At 38.9% G+C, this 22,113-nt stretch overlaps 1 protein-coding gene across 1 annotated transcript; it reads right to left on the reverse strand.

The window, feature by feature from the left end:
• Positions 1 to 372: 372 nt before the first annotated feature.
• Positions 373 to 21,074, reverse strand: nckap1l (NCK associated protein 1 like). Its single transcript, XM_058632787.1, has 31 exons — positions 20,907 to 21,074; positions 19,703 to 19,813; positions 19,210 to 19,302; positions 18,640 to 18,696; positions 17,413 to 17,555; positions 16,592 to 16,682; positions 15,652 to 15,789; positions 15,050 to 15,098; positions 14,347 to 14,503; positions 13,865 to 13,921; positions 13,669 to 13,765; positions 13,351 to 13,460; positions 12,978 to 13,110; positions 12,762 to 12,843; positions 12,600 to 12,658; positions 12,344 to 12,489; positions 12,128 to 12,254; positions 11,733 to 11,852; positions 11,030 to 11,169; positions 10,268 to 10,399; positions 9,227 to 9,445; positions 8,746 to 8,876; positions 6,679 to 6,776; positions 6,133 to 6,226; positions 5,615 to 5,697; positions 4,993 to 5,073; positions 3,467 to 3,560; positions 3,228 to 3,344; positions 2,511 to 2,620; positions 1,937 to 2,026; positions 373 to 1,725 (listed from the first exon to the last, which is right to left on the reverse strand). Exons 1-31 carry the CDS (start codon positions 20,994 to 20,996, stop codon positions 1,609 to 1,611), a joined length of 3,366 nt encoding a protein of 1,121 aa, XP_058488770.1. The 5' UTR covers positions 20,997 to 21,074; the 3' UTR covers positions 373 to 1,608.
• Between the last annotated feature and the right edge of the window lie 1,039 nt (positions 21,075 to 22,113).

Genomic DNA, 22,113 nt, shown 5'->3' on the forward strand with positions numbered 1-22,113 from the left:
TGTGTGTGTATGGTGTTATCTCCTGTGTTCCACTAGTCAGCAGGAAGTGCTCTGCGTCACCAGGACAATCACGGGAGAGTCTTTATATCAGGACCAGAGTTTCCACCATTAACTGTCCTCAGGGTCTCAGGACATGATCCTCTGTGGAGCCGCAAATAAAGGCTATCTGCATGCAAGGCCTTAACATGCAAACAAATAGTGTACATATCACGCCAGTATGAGTTAAAATAAAACAGGTACATTTATAATCCTTCCTGTTTTCCACACCCCTAATATAAGACCTAAAATTTTAGTTACTTTCCTCTTTGAATAATAAGGTAGGATTAAAAACAATCCCAAAGAGTAATAAAACTTTTTCTTTAATACCCCTGCATCATGTCACAGCCCATTACTGCTCCACAAGTACCAACTCATAAAACAGTTAAAAAGTGAGTTACATTTTATTTTATTGTCAACTTGGCATACACGACATACTCGACTCACAAGTGCCCACAAGAGCAACAACTTAAGATTTATATCCGCTTACAGCGACATCGTTTGTTATCAGACGTCACACAAGTGTTGATGTTCTACTCATAAATGCTAAAAATGGAAAATGGGTGAAACGGGAGGCAACTAAGCAACTAATGCATTTTTTTTTTTTTTTTTTTTTTAACAAATAAAATCTGGATAACATTTTTTATGAGTTAACCACCATTGTTGTTTTTGCTAAATTTCACCTAAATGCCACATTATGTAATTTTAAGTCTTTATACAAACACACACCACATGTACACACTCACTCATGCTGGTTTATTCTGTGCTCATGGTTTTGCATCGAGAGTGGGACTTGCTGTTTTAGGATCTGCCATTTGTTTATTCGTTAATGCTTGTCTATGTATTCAAGTTAAGTGTTGCTGTAATGGGGATTGACCTCTTATACACACAAACACACAAACATATACACACAATATGTACAAAAAGCAGATGCGAGCAATGATATTTTAACCAGTCTCCTGCCAAGAGTGGAGGGGACAAGGCAGAGGGAAAGGGAAAAAGCAGGAACAACACTGGTTGCAAAATAAAAAAATAAATAATAGGAAACACTCAAGGGCAATCTAATTTTAGCAATAAGTGTTTTAGATTCTGTAAAACTGGAGTACATCATTTAAATTGTACACGAAACATGAAGCAGACAAGACTCTCATTCAGGGAGGATGAATGTGAGGGTAGCAAGGGAGGAGAACATACTGGAAATAGACAAATTTGGACCAAAAAGAAAATAAACAGCTTATAATTAGCATATTTATTAGTGGAAGGATTGTAAAACATAACATTACTCATCAACTATTAGAATAATCTCTTTTAAAATCTGAATAAATGTGGTTGTAATAGAAAATAATTTGTGTCATTATGTTGCTGGTACATAAAATGTGAAAGGGATGTTAAAGAATATATGATGATATGATGTTTGATCAGTTGTTACAAATCAGCACTGTAATACTGGATAAATACTTGATAATCAGGTTTTAAGACAGACTTTAACCTGGTGTGAAGATGTTGAAATATAGCTATTAGATGAATGAATACTTGAATTCTTAAAGGCTAAATTAAAATATGTTTCAACTGTTAGCCCAGAGTGACGATGAAGGACCTGTACACCTCTCTGTAGGCATTTCTGAGCAGAACGTATGGAAAGCAGCTCTCCAACATGTCCTGGCTCAGGAACGGAGACAAGTCCACGATCTAAAAGAGTAAATATCAAATGTCTCGATTCCAGAATTTAACCATTGAACACAATCAGGTTTCAGCTTAACATGTTAGTTTTTAATAAATAATGCTCAGATAGGAGTAAACAGAGTATCTTTTTCTAACTATTTTACAAGACTTATTATTATAATAATAATTATAACCATAAGATATAAGGTTATGTATATTATTGTACTGGCAATCCTACCATGTGGAGGAGCAGGTAGATGGATTCTCGGTTTTTGACCTCCACTCTGTCTATATTTTGTCCCAGCTGAAGCAGAGTTGATGAGGCCATCTGTGGAAGTACACGGAGCTTTAAAAAAAGACTGAACATTTTAAACAGCTAAAGGTGCTTTGTGTTGTAATGGGGTAAAAATGTTAGGGGATTGTATCTGAAGGCAGGAGAAACAATCCATCACTCATTTCATGTTTATATTTAGTTCGCCCACTTTCATTCAGTGCTCATTTTCCTTTCTTGTCTTTGCCTTTATTGCTAATTTTAGACCGGTCTTTAGAGGGACCAGGTCCATGAGTGTTTTATTTGAGTCTCAAACATCCTTTATTTAAGTAATGTCAAGAGGTCAAAACACAAAAACAATTAGAGAGTCTAAAATGTCATAAAAATACAAATATACGTATGTATATATATATATATGTATAAATACACATTATATATACACACACATATATATATATATATATATATATATATATGTGTACATATATATATATATATATATATTTAGGGAACACAGAAATAAACAAGCTTTGCCACTCACCAAGAGAAACTCTTTGAGGTGCTGCTCTATGTTCTTGCTCTGAACAGTGAACATGGCAGCAGTCAGGTGGTTGATAGCTGCAGCTAAACAGTGAATGTTGTTGTTGTGGCCTGAAAAGTTTAAGTACAACATTAACTACTGTCAGAGGGAGAGAGAAAGGAATAGCATGTCCTGTAACTTTAGTCTCAGGGAGGATGTTTTATAGTCGGACGATTAGAGAAATAACTTAATGATGTGAAACACTTAAGAGGAAGCATTCTGCGCACATTTCCTCGGGCTCGCAGGGTAAACATATTTCCGTGTCAATGGAAAATAGAGACAAAGAAAGTAATCTGGGGCTCCACCCTCGGCTTTGATAGAAATCTTGGTTAATTTCTCCCCTTAATGTTGCAGCCCAGGCTCAGAGCCATGCAGTTAGTCAGCAAGGCCACATGCCAAGAGTAACTGTGTCAATGCACGTCAGACGAAGTTATCTGTAAACAAAAGTCTCTCAACAGAAACGTGTTTCATATTAACCAGCATACTTAATTTACTTGGTACCACGTCAGTCAGACTGGAAAGAATGATGCACAGAGATGCTAATGGACCTTTTTATCCACTATCAGCAGTTGGTAATGGCTGCAAGGAGATGTGATTAGTAGTTGGTTGAGGCCTGTCTGGAGGCCAATTACTGTCAAGCAGGTTGTTGCAGATGGAAATGAGTGAATGAACATGCACCTCCATGCTCTCGGCTGTAGGACGAGTTGTTGTCCAGGGACAGGGTGGGCAGGGACACGGCGATGTAGACGAGCAGTAAACAGGACAGCTTGTACTCTTCATCCATGGACGTGTTGTCTGCGGGTTTGTCAGGACAGATGTCACGTTACATTACAAAATGTCAGAATGCTCTCGCTTCCTGTTCCTGTTATCTATTGGAGCACTACAGAAATGATACGAATGAAACACTTTGATGTTACCTGTCTTCATGCTGCTAATGGCTGCGACAAGGGCAGGATCAATGGCACATTTCAGCCCTGCAGCAGATGCCAGCTCAAAAACACTCAGTGTCACCTGTGTTCATAAAAGCACTTTAGAAAAGCAGCATAGAGGTGTGTATTGCTAGGATTAAGATCAATTACCCTTTCCCTAAGAATTTTTATACTTTTTTACATTTAGATATTTCATTCTTCTGTCCTCATAGAAATGCTATGATATTTAAACATTTGTATTTAAACCAAAGGAAATGACCAATTACATATTGTAAAAAAGTTACTCCTACTACTACTACTACTAAAGTTTTGAATATTGTTTAATAATAATTTTACTGATTACTATTTGATTCTTTATACAGTAAAATAAAGTGAATAAAATAAAAATATTCAAGTGAAGTATAAGAAAATTAAATTTGTAGTTACAAGTACACAACAAATAATAATTTTCATCCTGAAATGTATGTTACAAGTTAACCCTGAGTTAAGAACATACAGATTCATTTTATTTTTATTTTTATTTGCTCAATGTGCTAAAATACAAAACACTGCCAGTATAATATGGATGTGTGTTTTGTATTTCACAGCAGCCCTAAAGTGGTATTCTGTATTTTTGAGTCATAAATTCATAGAGCGATACTTAAAAGTCTGCTCACAAGTAGCTCATATAGTCCGTATTCACAAATGCACATGCACACAATACACAACTAAATAAAAAGATAGATGAAAGAAAATAAAAAAAGTAGCACTGAGGATCTTTGCACACAGATCAATTTAGTTGAGGTGGAGGCACAGCATGTGTGTGTGTGTGTGTGTGTGTGTGTGTGTATACAGAGAGAGAAACCGTGTATTGGATGTCTTTGTCTTGACACAGGTTTTGATCTTGACCTATTTCTGGTTGCATGGATGGTTAGCCTGTCAGGGCGAAAGGTTTCCACTGATGTGGTTAAGAGTGCAGCGCTGCAGCAGCGATCACAGTCTCTCACGGAGACAAGAGGGGGCTGCTGACGTCTTTGGGGTTATGCCGGCCCAGACTGTGGCACGGTTGTCATTCCTCACTCAGAGGCCAGATGTAAGTAAAAGGGAGTGAGAGTTCAAGAGGCACAGGCACGTAGATTTCTCCGGAGAGAGATAAGGAATATGATTCGGTTGGTTTTGAATAATACAATAAATGGTTCTTTGTGAGCTACTGTTATTTATTTATTTATCTAAATAAATGATGTTTAGCCTAAAACTGTGAAACACTATAGTGTGTGTTTTTAACCCATGACAGCAGATCAGTTAACTCCCCAAAGTCTCACATGTAAATATACATCTGGATGAATTTCACTCCAATTTTGGGATTTAACTCTAAATTCTTAAATTCTCCCACAGTATGTTGACCCTCTCATAATAAACAGTGTGATGGAACTTGCTCATTGCATATTATTCCTGTGTTGGAGCTAAACACATGCATTCCTTTTCTTTCCTTTTTTTTTTTATCTTATAGCTCTCTGAAGCTGTGTTTTTTTTACCTTGGTGTCGTTCTCAGGGGAAATGAAATCTCTCAGGCACTTGATGGGTCCCATCAGAAATGGGCAATGCTTACGTAGGACCTAGATTATAAGAATATATGACACAATATCAGTGACATCATCATTTGGTCAGCCGTATACTGTTTAGGTTAACAGAACAATGAAATTACTTCACCTACAGTGTTCTTTTTTTAAATACGCAAATAAATGATTAGTTTCTTTATAAATAAAACAGAAATCATATAGTGTAAATCTGTCAATCTTATACACAAAAGACTTATACACAAAACAGGTTAGTGGATACTGCTGTAATTGTAAGAGAATAAATGGATGAAGATCTGATAAATAGGAGTCAGTTCTGTCAGGATTGTATTCTGGGAAACTAGGATTTAAGGTGCAAGAAAAATGTGTAAAATGTAATACATTCTGAAGTACTCTATAAATATAAATATTCTTATACTTTATCAGTAGATTACAAACTTTTGACAACAGTTGATCATTCACAAGTCGTAACTTGCATATGAAAACAAAAAAATCTCCATCATGAGATTAAAGCATTTAAAAAAAATGTCATCTCTCCAAGATTTTTACATTATCATAAAAAAAAGTTGTTACACATTACATGTTTCAGACAGTTCTGAGCCATTGATTTGAAGGACAGGATCACACCGATGATGGTCATCCTCTTCAGCACATTCTCTCCACCTAGACGTGCACGTGAAACAGATCAAAGTCCAGCACACCGGTATTATCAAGGTTTTTACATGATAAAGGGTGGTTTGAGGAAAGTCATTGGAAGTAGAACCTGTCATTTTTGAATTTCGTCCATACTTGTTTGCCTTGCACCTGGACATGCTATGCAATTGCAGACGCTAGCTCCTTTCTCACTAACATGTTGTTCTGACAACATCTAAAGAGTAACACCTTCACCAAATTTCAAGCATTTATCTATGGAACTGTTACTTCAGGGTGCGATTCATTCATCTGCAGCATAAGAAATAAAGGCCAAATATTTGTTTATCAGTGTAGAAATGATGTGATTCATCTCTGCACCACCTCTGTTCCTGTCTACCACTTTCTTTTCTCTCATTGTCCGCCCCCCTCTTCACACCCTCTCCTCTTCATCACGTCACTTCTCACCTGTCAGTCTCTTTTTAAGATTGGACATTTCCTCTGGCTTATCAAAGCTGCTTCTCATCTGTACCAGGACGTCCATGTTCTCAGTCACCATTTTCTGACAAGACAAGAGAGAAATGATAAAACCTCCCTCGGTTGAGAATTGTAATGGAGAGGGGAGAAAGCTTTAACAGAGTCTTCAACATAATCATAGGTGTCAAGGTGGGGAACAGGTTTAAGTGTCAATGGCACAACCCTGGTGGAACCCGATTTAACCTGCATTTGTCAAAAATATCTGCGTACATTGCACCAGGTTTATGCAGGACATGCATAAGACAAACTTTCAATCACATCATTTCAATCCAAATGCCAATCATAAAAATAAAGAAATGTGCACAATACTGTACACATTTGTAATACATTGGTCTTGCTGACGTTTACTATTTTATACTGTAAAAATGGATTCCATTAAATATAAGTGAATAAAAGTACTATAACCTCACTCAGATACCGCTGGCCACGCTCCATTACAATTCTTGGATCTCTGAAATGATTCATTGCATACTGTACCTTCATCTCCCTGATTTGAGAGGTGATGTGCCACATCAGGTTCTCACTGAGAAACTTCAGACCATATGGACCAATCAGTTCCGCCAGGGCCTGTAGCTCTGTTCAGAGAGTTGTATGAATAATTTAAGGATGACAAATGGAGGGACACAAGGAATCAACAGAGTTTTAAATTGATGTTGTCAGGAACAGAACAAGGATGAGCCGGAGATATAATGTTTGTTTGTTTTTACTGAGACATTTTTATGTGCAACTACTACAAACCTTAAATCCACTCGTCACAATAGAAATTAATGAATTAATGAAACCACTGCAGCCATTAGACCTTTCACTCAGCTTGATGTCCCTGCCTGAATATGAATGGATAAGGACGTGTGGTTAAAATAGGAGGTGGTTAATGGAGGGGGGAGTGAGTCACTGTGCGGCATTCAGAGACCTTACTGAGGAGTAAATATAGACAACGATGATGCCAGTGAGGGGCGTCTAGTGAAGAGCACTGGTGTCTGAGGTACCATGTCTGTGCAATGATCATGAATGCGTCTCCCAGAGTGTGTATAAAGTCCATGTTTGTGGTTGTGTGTGCATTAGTCAATGTATGTTGTGGAGTGAAAACAGAATCAATACAATCACAAATAAAGTCCTCTGCTTCAGAGGTGAAACAAAAGGCTCTGGGGAGAAGAAACAAGTGAAACAGGGACAGAGCAGGGAGAGATGATGAGCAGAACCCAAGTTTACATTTGCCAGGCAGTGTCAAGATAAACTGCATGACAAACGGTGTGAAAGGAAACACCACACACCTTGACATATAACAAACTCTTCTTCCTTTTAAGCAGTAACTCTCCGCATGTGGTGTCACAACAGTGAACCAAATCAGTGAGCTGTGTCTTCTGAGGAGACTGAGGCGTCATCTCTCCGATCTGTGGGTTCGTAATCATTAAAACTCAGACTACAGGGGAATTTTATGAACCTCAAGTCAAGTGTGAAAACATGGGTCTGCAAAAGGGGAAGTGTACACACACACACACACATTCTCATGCAGCTTTCTCACTGAAGACACTCACAGACTTAATGCATTCCCTCGCCCCTTACCATAACCATAACCATTACAATTAAATGTATAATCTTAACTATTAACTTATTTAACTTAAACCTAACCTAATATCAATTCTAACACTAACATTTAAACCAGGTCTTTATTCCCAAAGCCTTTTAAAGTTGTGAGGACCAGGCAAAATGTTCTCACTTTCCCAAAATATCCTCACTCTCTATGGTTGATAAGTTTACAAGTTACATAATAATACAAGAACACACACACACACACACACACTAACCACTTTATTTGGTCCAACTGCTTGTTAACACAAATATCTAATCAGCCAATCGCACAACCAGCATGTAGACATGGTCAGGACAAATTACTGAATTTCAAACCGACTCTGAGCGCAGCATGTAACTGAAATTGAAATACTCGCGCACAACCATCCAAATGAAAAACACCCACTGAGCAGCAGTTCAGTCATTCATTGTCTACTCCTTTATCCTCGCTGGAGCCAATCCCAGCTGACACAGGGAAACGCCCTGGATAGTTCGCCAGTCCATTGCAGGGCCAACACACAGAGACAAACAACCATTCACTCTCATATTCACACCTATGGTCCAGAGTGTCCAATTAAGCTCAGGATGTTTTTGGACCGTTGGAGGAAACTGGAGCACCCAGAGAAAACCCACATGCACACGGGAGACCATGCAAACTCCATACAGAAAGGCAGTCAGTCTTTTGCTGTTAACCACTGTGCTAACCACTGTGCTAACCACTTTGCCCCCCACTGCAAATGGTTGAAATAAAAACTACCGTGTTATCACGAAAGACTGCTTGAGGTTGAGAGATGAGAATGGCCAAACTAGTTCGAAGTGACAGAGCGGCAACAATAATTTAAAAAAAAAACACGGCTCATTACAACCAGGATATACACTTTGATATGGTGTGTGTAATCAGACATGATAAGTGTCATATGACCATATCAACATATAGTATACTGCAGATTAAAACACTGTGGATGTGGGTCTGACCTGTTATATCGGAGAACTCTTCTGCTTTGAAACCTGGGTCATTCTCAGTGGTCTGATTGAGGAAGCAGTGCATCAAAGGACAGTGGACAATGAGGGAGCTGCTGGCTTGACGCAAGAGACTCTCCAAGTACCTGAGGTGCAGGAAAAAGGAAGAGAAAAATGTCCTCAGTCAACCCAAAGGTGTTTGGATTAAAGACAATGAAAGTGAGAAGTGATGGGACAAAGAGCAAAATTAGCATGATACATTTTGTGTCACTTGTTGCCACGTGTGGTTCTTGTGGGGTGGACAGTGGTTAAGACTGGTACCCTGTATGTGAAAAACATCATGGTCGCAATGGTCGCAAGTTCAACTCCACCCCTGGCTGATTGTAGTCACTTTGGATAAAAGTGTATGATAGTAATTTTATAGGTGTAGGTGAGACGCTACCTACGTTTGTATTTGTACAGTTTATAAATCAATGTATTTATATATCACACGCACCAGTTTGTGTACAGGGTCGTGACGGTCTGTGCTCCACGAGCGTCCATTGGCTGTGTTTGCTGCAGCAGGACATTCTTCACCAGCCGGGTGATGTCCACATTGAGGTAGCTGGAGAAACTGTGCAGGGTGGTTGTATAGGCTCTTATTCCTGCCAGGAGGTCTGACGGACGGGCTATCTCCTGGGTGGTCTGGTTGTAATTGGCCATTCTCACGATGATACTGGAGAAACATGCACAACCAATGTCATCTAGTATCGGTCTGGAGGGGATTTAGTGTTGGACAGATGGGAACAGGTTAAACTAGCCATGGCGACATGGCCTCACTCATAAGCACATTCACTGCTTCAGGGCATCAATGTGAGTTTTTTGTATGTGTATGTGTGTGTGTCCTCTCCCTGAGTAGGCTGTAACTAGACTGTGTTTACAATTTTGGCTATGGAAAGGCCAATCACTGCTAACTTGCTGCTACTCAAGGATGCTAATTTTAGGGTGACATGGGAGATAGTCATCAGCTAAGACAGCGAGACTAAGCAGAGCATGTACTGTACACAAAAACGCTGGGTTACCCTGGTACCAAGCTCTAATCTAAATAACTGTTAGCACTGAATAGATCCAGACGAAGGGGGTGACGGGACTGATCTTTTCTCTGATTTATAAGTGGGTGCAACACCATAAACTGTGGAATCCATTTGTAAAGCAGGATTAAGTGCTCTATTACCAAGCAGGAAAGTGTGCTGATCTTTGACAGAATGATAATTTGAAGGAGAAAAAAAACAGTGGATTTGCCTTTTTTCAATATGCTCATTCATATAGTACTTCTATAGCTCCTCCTCAGTGTTATGATTAGGTGACTGGACAGTGTGTCAGCTAGCAGCATTAAAATAATACCATGAACAATGGCACCACCCTGAGACATGAAAACAGGCCCCAATGTTATATAATATAACTAGAGCTGGTGACCCAATAAGGAAAAAAAAGACCTTTTATACACTGTCATGACTCATGATAAATGAAATAATCCCCCTATCCCCATTTAGCATACTCGGAGAGGCGTGACTCCAGATGAGAAAGGAGGAATTCTGTCGGGACGACGATGTGATCGAAGACAAGAAAGTCATTGAAGAGACTGTAGGAGGAGCAGAGCTCTGTCAGCATCAGATGCATCTTGTCAACACTAGAGGAGAGAGAGAGGGAGAGAACGGAAGAGACAAAGAGGTGAGGATGTAAGTGCTTCGGACAAATATTTTGACAATGCCCTGGGTGCTCTTTAACATATAAGGTAAACAACATATTAGAAAATTGTAAAAAACACAACTGGGCCACAAGAAAGGAAAACTAATAGGAAAAAGACAGAATTACCACTCAGATTTAATTAAGGATCTTTCTAAATGCAGCTATAATCAGTTCAGCATAAAATGTGCAGCCAGTAAAACCTTTAATATAAATGATGGTGTATAGTTATTTATTATTTAAAGCTTGATTTAGGACCAGTCAACACCAATTGAACTTGATAAGCACGACATATTTGAACATACTTGTTCTGGAGATTAGAGCATTTTCACCCCGATACCCTTAGGTAACAATTTGTCATTTGGGGAAGGAAATGCAATATTGGATTATTTCTGTTTCCAATATGAACTGCATTTTCCAATTCCTAAAATTCACAGAACCAGACTGTGGCACAGCTTTTATTTAACTTCTGATATGTTTCCAGAAATTCGGAATGTATTCATTACAAGTTGAGTCCTATTGTGATAAGAGGAGGAAGACATAGTGACATGAGGGGAAAAAAAAAAAAGCTGACTTGGTGGCAATGGTCCGATCTTTCCTCAGGCTTTCAGCACCAGGTTTCTCTTTCTGGACCTCTCCTCTTTTTGGCATTGGTTTCTTTTGCTTTCTATAGCGTGCAGCACTGATGGACTCAGCACAATGTTTGGGCAGCAACTATGGGGTTAACACGTGGGAAGAGACAGATACAGAGAGGAAGAGAAACATATGGGCAGACAACGAGACAAGAAAGGGAAAAAGATATCAGGCAAAAACTGAAAAAAAACATGCTCCATTAGACAATTTTGTTAATGAAGTTAATCAAGTGCAATCACTTTTCATTTCATCTGTCGACATAATTTGTAAACCTGAATATCTCCCACCCACTGCATACTGGTAGTCAGGAGGATATGGAGTTCATTCTTTTTTCTTTTTTTTTCTACCGCTTTATCCTCCACTTGAGGGTTGGGTGGCCACTAGAGCCAATCCCAGCTGACAAAGGACAGGATACACCCTAGACAGGTCGCCAGTCCATGGCAGGGCCACACACACACACACAGACTGTATACTGTCAATTTAGAATGCAATTAACCTCTGCATGTTTTTGGACTGTGGGAGGAAAACCCCCAAAAAAGACCCTCAGTCGGACCAGGTCGCTGAGGGCCTTTTTTGGCTGTGCCCCAGGATATAGAGTGTGGCAGAATAGATCTCCTCTGGATAATTTTTGAAAAATCTCTCACCTTCTCATTGAGATTATGCTGCTCAGCACACAGCTCCAACACCACATTGCTGGTCTGCTGGGCTATCTGCTCCAGGAAGGTCACACAGAGGTGCAGACTCTTCTTCTCCATTGCCTGTGTCTAGACAAAAAGCAATGGTTTGGTAACAAATCCCAATTTCATTCTGACAGCTTAAGCTTATAAACTGTTAATAGCAATTTTAACTGAGAACAATGAAGACAATGCTGTGTTTAAGCATGAAGCAAAACAAGAAACAAACATTTTTTCAGGAATGTAGACTCCATTGTGTCCTCTAGGTGTTGTGATGGTGAGAAGGTTTTTAACAAATAGTCAAACTTCAGTGTCGATAGTTTTCACTGATGCTCAGCTAATTCAGCAGATGACAGAACACTGACCTCTTCTGGGCAGAGAGCGTTTCCACATTGGCTGAAGTGGGAACAGACAGAAGGGAAGGACATGAGGTAGCGTTTCATCTCCTCACTGCTTTGGTTAAACATCTTCTCAAAGACACGTGGGTAAAAACTGTAAAACAAAAAATAAAAGGAAAAATGTCAGCAAGAGAAGAGAAGAGAAGAGAAGAGAAGAGAAGAGAAGAGAAGAGAGAGACTAACCAGAATATGGACAACTCAGATGTCTCCAGCAACAGTTCTTCCACACTGTCCACTATCTTGGTGTGAAACTGGATCATGTTCACCACCTTTGCTAAGTCAGGGTATTCCATTATGGAGAGAGGAGCCTTGTTCACGCTTGTGTAAGCCTACGTGAAGAGAGGTTAGAGTTCATATTGGTCTCTTTTGAATGAGAAAACAAAATGTCAGAAACTGAGCTCTGTTGTGACATTTGAGGCAAAGCAACAAACATGTCTACCTGCAGTCTGAGCCAGTCCAGTCTAAGTGCTCCAAAATCAAACTCCTCTTTGTTGTCCACTGCAGAGGGAAATGCAATCACCATCATCATCATTACAACTTATCTATTTATTTATTTGTTTGTTTTTAGTGTCAGTGAAGCCTATCAGTGTGCCATGATTACCTTGTTTGATTGAGAGAGCAGACAACGTTGAAACAAATGATGTCATCAGGACTGATTCCTCCTCTGGGCACACGCACATGTTCTGTTATGGGAAGAAAAGTTTCATCCTGTTGGGTCATAACTCTCGTGCTGATGTTATTTCTCTTTGGTAATGTAGCATCAAACAAGTAACACACACAGAATTTAAATGACCATATTTGCTCTTGCTATCAGTACCTGCATGGTGTCATTGAGAACCAAGGCATCAAACTGTGCCAGGTACTGAACGTAGTAGCGCTGTATTACGTGATTAAACTTTCTCAAGAGACTCCTCAACTTCTCCATGTAGAACAGCAACTCTGCCATCTGACTGGGAAAGAAAATGGGAAAACAACAATTTAACTCCACTGATGTGTACATATATTGCATTGTAAAATCTCTTCTGTGCAGTTTAGGATAACTGCACTTTCTAAGACCTAGTGCACAAAGCTGCTACACTATTGTTTTTTTTCTATTATCTATAAATTAGGCTTGATTATAAGACATAAAATCAAAGATTATGTGTCATTAGCTCATCTCATGGTGTACTTCCTCTGTACCGACAACCTACTTGTCAATGTAGTCTTCAGGCGTCTTGATCTTTGGCATGTTTTCAGAGTGTCTGACGAGCCACAGAACCTCGTCACGGGAAAACGACAGAGCCATGAAGACAAACAGGGCCTTGGAGATTTAATTGGTACACAGATCCAAAAAGAAGAGGATAAACTTTATTAGAGATTGGTAAGAGGCATGATTACATTCATTGAGTTATCGCCCACTCCTGGCCAGATATTCCCCAGAGCCCAAGATGTGTGTAGGTTGGAAAGTGGACCCTAGACTTTGTCACAAGTTTTGGGGGGTGGTTTATTGCTCATTACACCACTTCTACCTTTGGTCCCAGGAGTCCAGGTTCATCCTCCAGAACGTTTATTAATTCTTTGATTGCTCCTCTCAGAAAGTGCCTCCTCTCTCTGTGCACAGCTCCACTGGTAACAGCACAGAAAGTGGATATGAACACTTAATTCTCACAGTTCATTTCACAGACACAAACACATTATTAAACATTTCTTTCATACCACACTCACCAGTTGAGTATAACATGCTCACGGCATTCTTTGATGTCTGCGACACGCTTGCTATATCTGAAGAAAAAATAAACAGAAACAATCTTCAAAGTTAAAGCTGTTACAGATGCATTGCTCCAGGCATGCGGTACGGACCATTTTCACACATGTATCATGTTTTTCTTGGCATTACTAAATGATGCATTATGGAATCAATCATCTTCTTCCAAGAAGAAGAAAATAAAGAACTACAGTATGACAAAACATAACCAAAGAAAGCTCAACAGTTCAGATTCCTTCAGCAATGCAGTGATATGAAATGGTCCTTTGTGTAAGGCTCACTTTAAAATCCATTACCCTTTGCTAAGTGTCTGAAATATGGGGTGTAAAAAAGACTATTATCTCCCTGTTCAAAATTCAATAAATCATCTTGGTCTATTTTTAGCTCTCAACAATGTAGAGAGTCATAATGGACAGTGCAGCGGTGCAGCGTCCATCCATACCCTTTGAAGCTGTCAAAGAGGTCCTCTGAGACTTTGTGAATGTTGAGCACTTCATCTCTGATGAGGGTGAGGTTGAGGCCACTCCGCAGAGCCATCTTCCACAGCCCTTGGGAGGCCTCGTTGGTATTCAGGCTGCTGTGGCACAATAGGAATCCAACTAGAAGTAGGGCAGTCAGCAACAAGAATTGTTTTTACTGATGTCACATATTATATCACCAAGATTTAAGACTCATTTCTTGAACTTTATATACTTGAATAACTGTTGCTGACAAATAAGAATTTGGCATGTTATTGAAACTATACAAAATTCACATTATCTCATTTCAGATGTCACCACTTCCTGTCCTTGATTGCCTGCACTTGCCCCAGTGTTTTCCACCTGTGACTAATTGTCTCCGCTATATATATCTTCCCTAGTGTTCTCTGCCACCTTGTCCTTTGAGTCATCATTACTTTCCTAGTAGGATGTTCCTGTAGTAGTGACTATGATTTTTGCTTAGTGTTTTACCTCTGCCATTGTTTGCTTTATTTAACCTTGACAACTCTACAAACTTTAGCTGGTATCGCACAGTGTCATTGTCACTGTGTGAGAAATACCACTATGGTAAAAATCCACAGGTACTAAAATTTAAATACTTTTGGACAATAGTATGATCATTTTTGATAAAGTGCAATGATTGAAGACATTATGAGCAATACTTACTAATGATCCATCGCTCCATCACCTCCATAGACAGGTATTCACATGCCATCTGTATTAACAGCCAAGACAGACACAGTTACAACAGACAGAATACCTGTTATGCTATCCTTGTTCCACCTTCAAATGAACATCAATAATTTTTCAAGATTCTTCCACAATGTGCTAACAATGCTAAATGCGTTGCTATATTAGTTTTCTCCCTTAAGACTCGGAATGATTAAGTATGTTTCTCCTTTAAAATATATCATCTCTTTCCATGAGAAAAATTATTGCCCAAAGGTAGTTTTCTTGTCCAATCCCTCTTATTTATGGAATCTACGGGGATTATAATATGACGTCATAGGAACCATGATGGCTGGGTAGAAATATAGATCACATACTAAATGGGTTAAGAGATAATAAAACAGTCTCTACATGATCGCTTTGCAACTCGATATAAATTGGATGGGAGGAAAAATGGCACACAGTTAACATGAAGTGGACTGCACCAGAGAAATATAAATATGAAAATGTTTTAGACGCAGACCTCGAACCCATGTTCTCTTTCTTTTCTGCATCTAGAGATAAATGCAGGAAAAGGAGTGACAGGTGTGAGGACTCACAGTATCACAACAGGCTGGGTCCAACATGGCAGCTGGGGCACTCAGCAGGCTGAGGAGCTGGGCACTCCGCCACTGCTCCGCTGGCAGGTTCCTGCGCGGGTAAACCATTCTCAAAGACAGCAGCGCTGCTGTCACAGACTGTGCAGGAGAGAGAAAAGACAACAGTATTTTAGGAAGCTGGAGAAAGAGATGGCCACGCTCCTAATTGCAAAAATCCAGCCAGAAGAGAAGGTTATAGCAAAACAACCTGGAAACTCAAAAGGTAGGGTTTGATTGTTTGTGTAGGTATGTTTTATTATCCACAACATGATGGATGAAATGTCTATCGTTTAGTTAACAGAATGATAAATCATTTGTAATATAATGCTGTAGTCCCTTGCAGTTTTATTTCCACTTACTGTACATTTGCTGAAGTATTGGTCAGGACTTTTTAGTGTAATGTGCCTCAGATTCTACAAACACTTTCATTAACATTTAAGGCCTTCACACAGCTTTGCCCTCAACCTGGTGAATGGAGGGTGGAGTGGCTCAGTGGTTAAGACTGGTACCCTGTGTGCGAAAGACATCAGGGTCGTAATGGTCGCAAGTTCGACTCCACCCCTGCCTGGTTGTAATCAAGTGCATTGTATGTCGCTTTGGATAAAAGCGTCTTCTAAATGACATGTAATGTAATGGAACGTTGACTGTAAGCCAGCCCTTATCGCCCACCATCAGTGCCCAACCTTTTAGTCAAGTTCCAAAATCTTATGGAAAAGCTTCGCTGAAGAGAGGAGGCTTTTATAACAGCAGATTAACATACAGTAATTATAATAATGAGCGCTTACACCCTCAGGTGTAGTACACATGAGAGTAATTACCCAGAAAATTCACTTCAAGATTTTGAACAACCAGCCAACAGTGTTTAGTTACCTCTAAACACACAATGACACAGTAAGCTCACCCTTGTGTGAGGCCCAAACTCCTCAGTGAGCTTCTTCCAGGGATTCTCATACTCCAAAAACATCTGGCCGAGTCGTGGATAGGAAGGGTCGCTGTAAGGTTGTATTTTAAAAGTCATTTAATTCAACCAGCTTTTTATCTGACTGAGGAGCTGAGATAGCTCCTTCTCAGGGGGCAAGTCAAATATCACATTAAAATGCATGTGTATTTACTGTCACATATCAGGATATGCAAAGCAGGCCAACTTGGCACATTCAGAAAAAGCATAGTGGTGGACTGTTGATGTGCATGTATGGTGCCAATTAAGATCGTGCTTAACCCTTAGTGCTCACACGGCATGGATCTGGGCCGCAGGTGCACCCATGGTAAATTGCCATGGGAATAATACACAACTCCTTATATGGGCGTCCTGGGGGTGTGTGTTTATAGGTCACATATTCAGGCTTTAAAATGCATTTTTCACCTGTGTTTATATAATTGGTGGAAAGATATATATATATATATATATATATATATATATTCATCAGATTGCCTAGGTTGTGCTGAAAATAAGCATATAATAACACTATATTGCACTTATAGCCTCTACTGTACGTTTAAACACAGTAATGGGAAAAAGCAGCTGAAATGCTCCGTGTTCTAAGAGTTAAATGTCTGCATCATAAGAAAATACCTATCTGTGATTGTGAACTTGTAATGACAATGTAAGTGTTTGTCACAGGTAGAAATCAAACAATTATACTTCTTCATTGGCTACATGTTATCTTGAGCTCTATGTAAGATTATTGTCACTATTCCCAGAGCAGTTACACGTGTTCTCACCTGCACCCATTCGTCATCTCATGGGCACAGTTGAACATTCCCACCAGAGTCTTCTTGTCATCAATGCGAGAGAGAATAATGATAACGGCAGTGTAGGTGATGATCAGATCCAGGTACTTCTTGGTGAAATCAAAGTTGATTGCCTGAAATCAGAATGTCTGTGTCGTCAGTGGGTCTGAAATTAAAAAAACGAAACAAAAAAAACTATTCCCTTAATGTAGGCACGAAAGAGCTTCATGGAGACTTAAAACAAAGACATTATCAAATCTTATCAGTGCAAACCTTAAGTGTCGTCTAATTTTAATGGCAAAATTAGATTTTTGGAAAAACATAACCATACAGATACTAATTATTTTTTTATAAAGTTATATTAGGGATGCTTCAAAATCACTGTCCGATGCCCATAGTCTGATATCGTATTTACCCCTTTAAAGCAACTGTAAAAAACTGATTTATTCTTATCCATCTTTCACAGAGACATAACCAGCCAAATTCCTGAGAAAAGCTTCCTCCACTGGATTCCATTGTAAGTGAAACTATACTATACTTTTAATACCAACACAAATATTTGAATGATCTGTTTTTATATAATCACTTTAATTTAGTCAGCTTGAAATAGTATATATTATAATAATATTTTTTTCTATCAAGGATGTATGTAAAGAGTGTGAAAGGCAAGTTTGAAATGTACAGTCAAATCACTTTTATTTATATAACCCAACATCACAAACACAGTTTGCCTCTAAGGGCTTTTACAGTCTATGCAGCAAGTGACACCCTCTATTCTTAGACCCTCACATCAAGTAAGGCTAAATATTTTAGAGAGGGAAAAATGGGAGAAACCTCAGGATGAGCCACAGAGGAGGGATCCCTCGTCCAGAATAGACAGATGTGCAGCATTCAGTGCAGCATTCGGTGCAATATTCAAATATTCAGTGAGAGGGATCATTGATCTGCTCTTAATGTGGTGTTACAGGTCTTATGCAAGACACATGCTCTTTAAATTCATCGAAATACATGAGAGGCATAAAATGTTCCCAGTTAAGATGCAGATCAGATCACAAAAGTCAGAGCTCACCAAAATAAACAGTAGGATAATATACAGTACAAGGCAAGAGGTGCCTGTCTATTTGTTACACTAAAAGTAAAGTTTACAGATTAACAGGGGGAGGTTGTGGCACTGAAGAGAGGAAAAACAAACGGACCACTTATAATTACTATACTTACAATATTAAAGAAACACTGGCAGGCATCTATGGTGTTCAGCAACTCATAAACATGGTCCTGAATGAAGAACAGAGAGGAATTAAGTAAAAATCACATGCACAACAACAACAACAAACAAAGCTGCTTTCCAAACTTCTATAGCCTAATCTGTGCATTCCTATATAAATTAATGGTTATTTCCACTCGCACAAATAGCAATGATGCCTTGACCTAGCTGCAAACTCCATCACAAAAATATATACATGTGGAGGGAGGTGTTACTGATACGACACGACGGATATTTGGAGTTAATTATGTTATTTTCCCGTATCAGAATAAATCACTCTATATGCAAATGTATTCTGGAATAAGAAATGTGTAAAAGGATGGATAGATTAGTGTTTTGATGAAGACTGATGCATTTGTCACCGTTTTATTTATTTTTTACCGTTTTCCCCACTGTGTTAATGTAGTTTGTGTAGTAATGTAGTAGAGTTTTTACCAACAGGAGACCTCTGCAGGAGCTCTTTCGGTTGTGTACAAAAAAAAAAAAGTATGCATGATAAATCAGTAAGAAAAAGAGTGAATCACCCTGAACTCAATAACATCCAGAAAAGAATCATAGTAGCTTGATGTGGCAGACAGCACTTCAGATTTCTGTCGCTGGATGCCGGTCAGATTTTGCTGTAATAAACAATGAAAAGAGATCATCAGCAGTAACAAAAATCAACCTTCAAATGAATGTTTTCTATTTTATTTATACCGTGTTACTGTAAATGTGCCTACAGGTCACACCATTCTGTCTTTGGTATATTATAATCTTTAAATGAAGAAGATGTGGTTTCCCTGAGATCACAAGCTCATTTTGTTACATTCTGAACAAAATAATGTCTTAATCTCAAATGTCAAATGACATAATTCTTTATTATGATAATGTATTTACTGAGGGGGAAGCTAATATGTTGCTTTGAGATGCTAAATGAATGCTTTAACTATAGGTAAAGAAAACATTAAAAAAAAACATATGACCTTATTTACGGTAAGATAATCTGATTAGTTTGCACAAGGACTGATTTATACTCACAATATTCCCTCTAAAGTCAATGTTGGGAAATTTCTTGTTGATGTACTTCATGGCAGACTCCATGGATTTGTCAGTGAGGATTGCCGGCCGCTGCTTTGGGTCCCCACAGGTCTGTGGCAGAGGTTAATGACGACAGATTAGAAACTTTCTGACACTCAACACGCCCTGTAACAACATGTGGCTCTCCACCGTCATCATCACCCTTTTTATTATTATTTTGAGTGGCAAGTGCTTGACAAAGCACATCAGCAAAAATCCGCAGATTGGCTGTAATGAGAAATAATGTTCTCACCACATCACTCAACAACCACCGTCAAGGTGACCTTGAGCAGGACAGAGAAACAACACACTGCTCCTGTGGGGCTGTTTATAGGCTGACAGGAGAACAGTTCCATCAGCTCACAAAAATATACAACAAAATACAAAAAGAAAAAAGCATAATCACATCGACAACAAAGGTTTTTAAATGGCTAAAAATAAAACAGTTTCTCCACTTCTCATGCAGAACTAATACATGCTCATATAGGGTTAAAGGAAGAGGAGTGTTTCTTTATGCATGTGTACAGTAAACACAGCATGTTCTATTTTCTTGCTTCCTGCTTGTCACATTTGCAGAAGTGTGTCATGTCATTATGGACTAACCTAACTAACAATCCATCTGTATGTGCAGCCCCTTCACAGCGGTCCCCGCGACACACGGAGCTGTTAATAAATCTGAACCCCATGATTCTTCCATAATATTTATCTGGTGTGCGTGACTTTCACAGTTTGAGGTTTTGTCTGACGTGAGTGACAGCGCAAGCTCACTTCCTGTGTGCACTTCCTCCTTGCTTGAGTTGCAGTTGGAATAATTTGTTTCCTCCATTAAACAGGCGCACACACAAAAACTTGTATAAACAAATCAAATGTGAAAGAGTTATCTTACACCTTGGCATGTTTACCAGAGAGTTCTGTGCCTTTTAAGAAAATGACTGGGAAGTTTGTGTCCTCACAGGACTCCGTATTCATGAACATCATTCGAAATAAGGCTCAGTTTAACTTTATTTGTAATACATGACAGTTTACCGATGTATACCGTATGTTTACGCTTATGTATTTTACATACTGGCAGTAAAAAAAAAGGCAAAGCATATGAGACAAAAACAAGTTCCTTATTTCTCCTCTTTGCTACGCACAAGTTGAAAATCATCCTCTTCCCCCTCACCTTTTTGATGTAGTTCATACGTATCAATACCCCGTTTCCTCTCTCATTGAGGATGGTGAGTTTTTCAGCCAGTTTCTGTTGGTAGGCCATTGCTCCAGACACACAGCAAATCTCTCTTCTCTCTCTCTCTCTCGAGCCTTGGCCTCCTTGTCCTGTCTAGCAGTTGAACCCCTGGAGACAAAGTGCACCCAGAGCCTCACCCTGTCACTGTAGGTCACATGGGGCCCAAGGGTGTGGGTGGAGCAACAAGCTGAGTTGTAGCTAAATGTCAAAATTACAATTACATACAGTGACTGAATGTTGTTATAAAGTTACATTTAATAAAACAAATAATAGAATGTGTAAATTATACGAGGATAACATTATAATAAATGTGTTTTAAACTTCAAATTTGGCAGAAGTCTGTGTGGTAAAGTAATTTGGTCTATTTTTCTATTTTTTCAGTAACATCATTTCACACTTTAAAATGAAAATATATTATTAATGAGCTTTTTTGTTTTTGCAGTTTGAGCCACTTCCTCTTGGTGTTGAAATAAACACCAATGATAATACAGTGTTCAGGCCAGAGATGGAAAAAGAAAACACTGTTGCACATTGTTTAACCACAAGATGGCACTAATGTACCACTGAAGCTCTCTCTATCTGTTTAAGTAAAGGGGGGTCAATTACACAACAAGTATCAGCTGGTTTAATTCTTAAGAACCACACTTTTCAAACCTTTTTTGGGCATTGACTGATGAGAAACACATCACTGAAAAAGTTTTTTTAGTCTTCGGTCCAATTTGTGCAACAACATACTTGGAGAAGCTATATCATCCTGACACACACAAGCTTGGTGTTTATTTTGGTGAGATGCATTCAAGTACTATTGTGTAGGATAATTACTGCTCAACAGAGATCACAAGTGGCGTTGTGTGGTATAATCAAATGAGAAATTTAATAAGCCTTTATAGTTAATGAGGTCATCTTTTTAAATGAAAATATGATTGTGATTTTCTTCTTGTTAGCAATTAGCAGTGTACTCTAGTGACAAGGTCCACAGTTTCAAGAAGATTAGCAGAGATAGAATCAAGAAGATTCTATCTCTGCTACTTTAACTTAAAATAAATAGTATGACTAAAAATAGTGTATTTTTAATATTTACTGTGATGTGAATTAATGGATATGAGTTTCTAGTCGAAATCTGGTTGTAATTGCTGAGTGAGAC

Source organism: Solea solea, chromosome 6 (assembly GCF_958295425.1).
Source record: "Solea solea chromosome 6, fSolSol10.1, whole genome shotgun sequence".
NCBI classification, from domain to species: Eukaryota; Metazoa; Chordata; class Actinopteri; order Pleuronectiformes; family Soleidae; genus Solea; species Solea solea.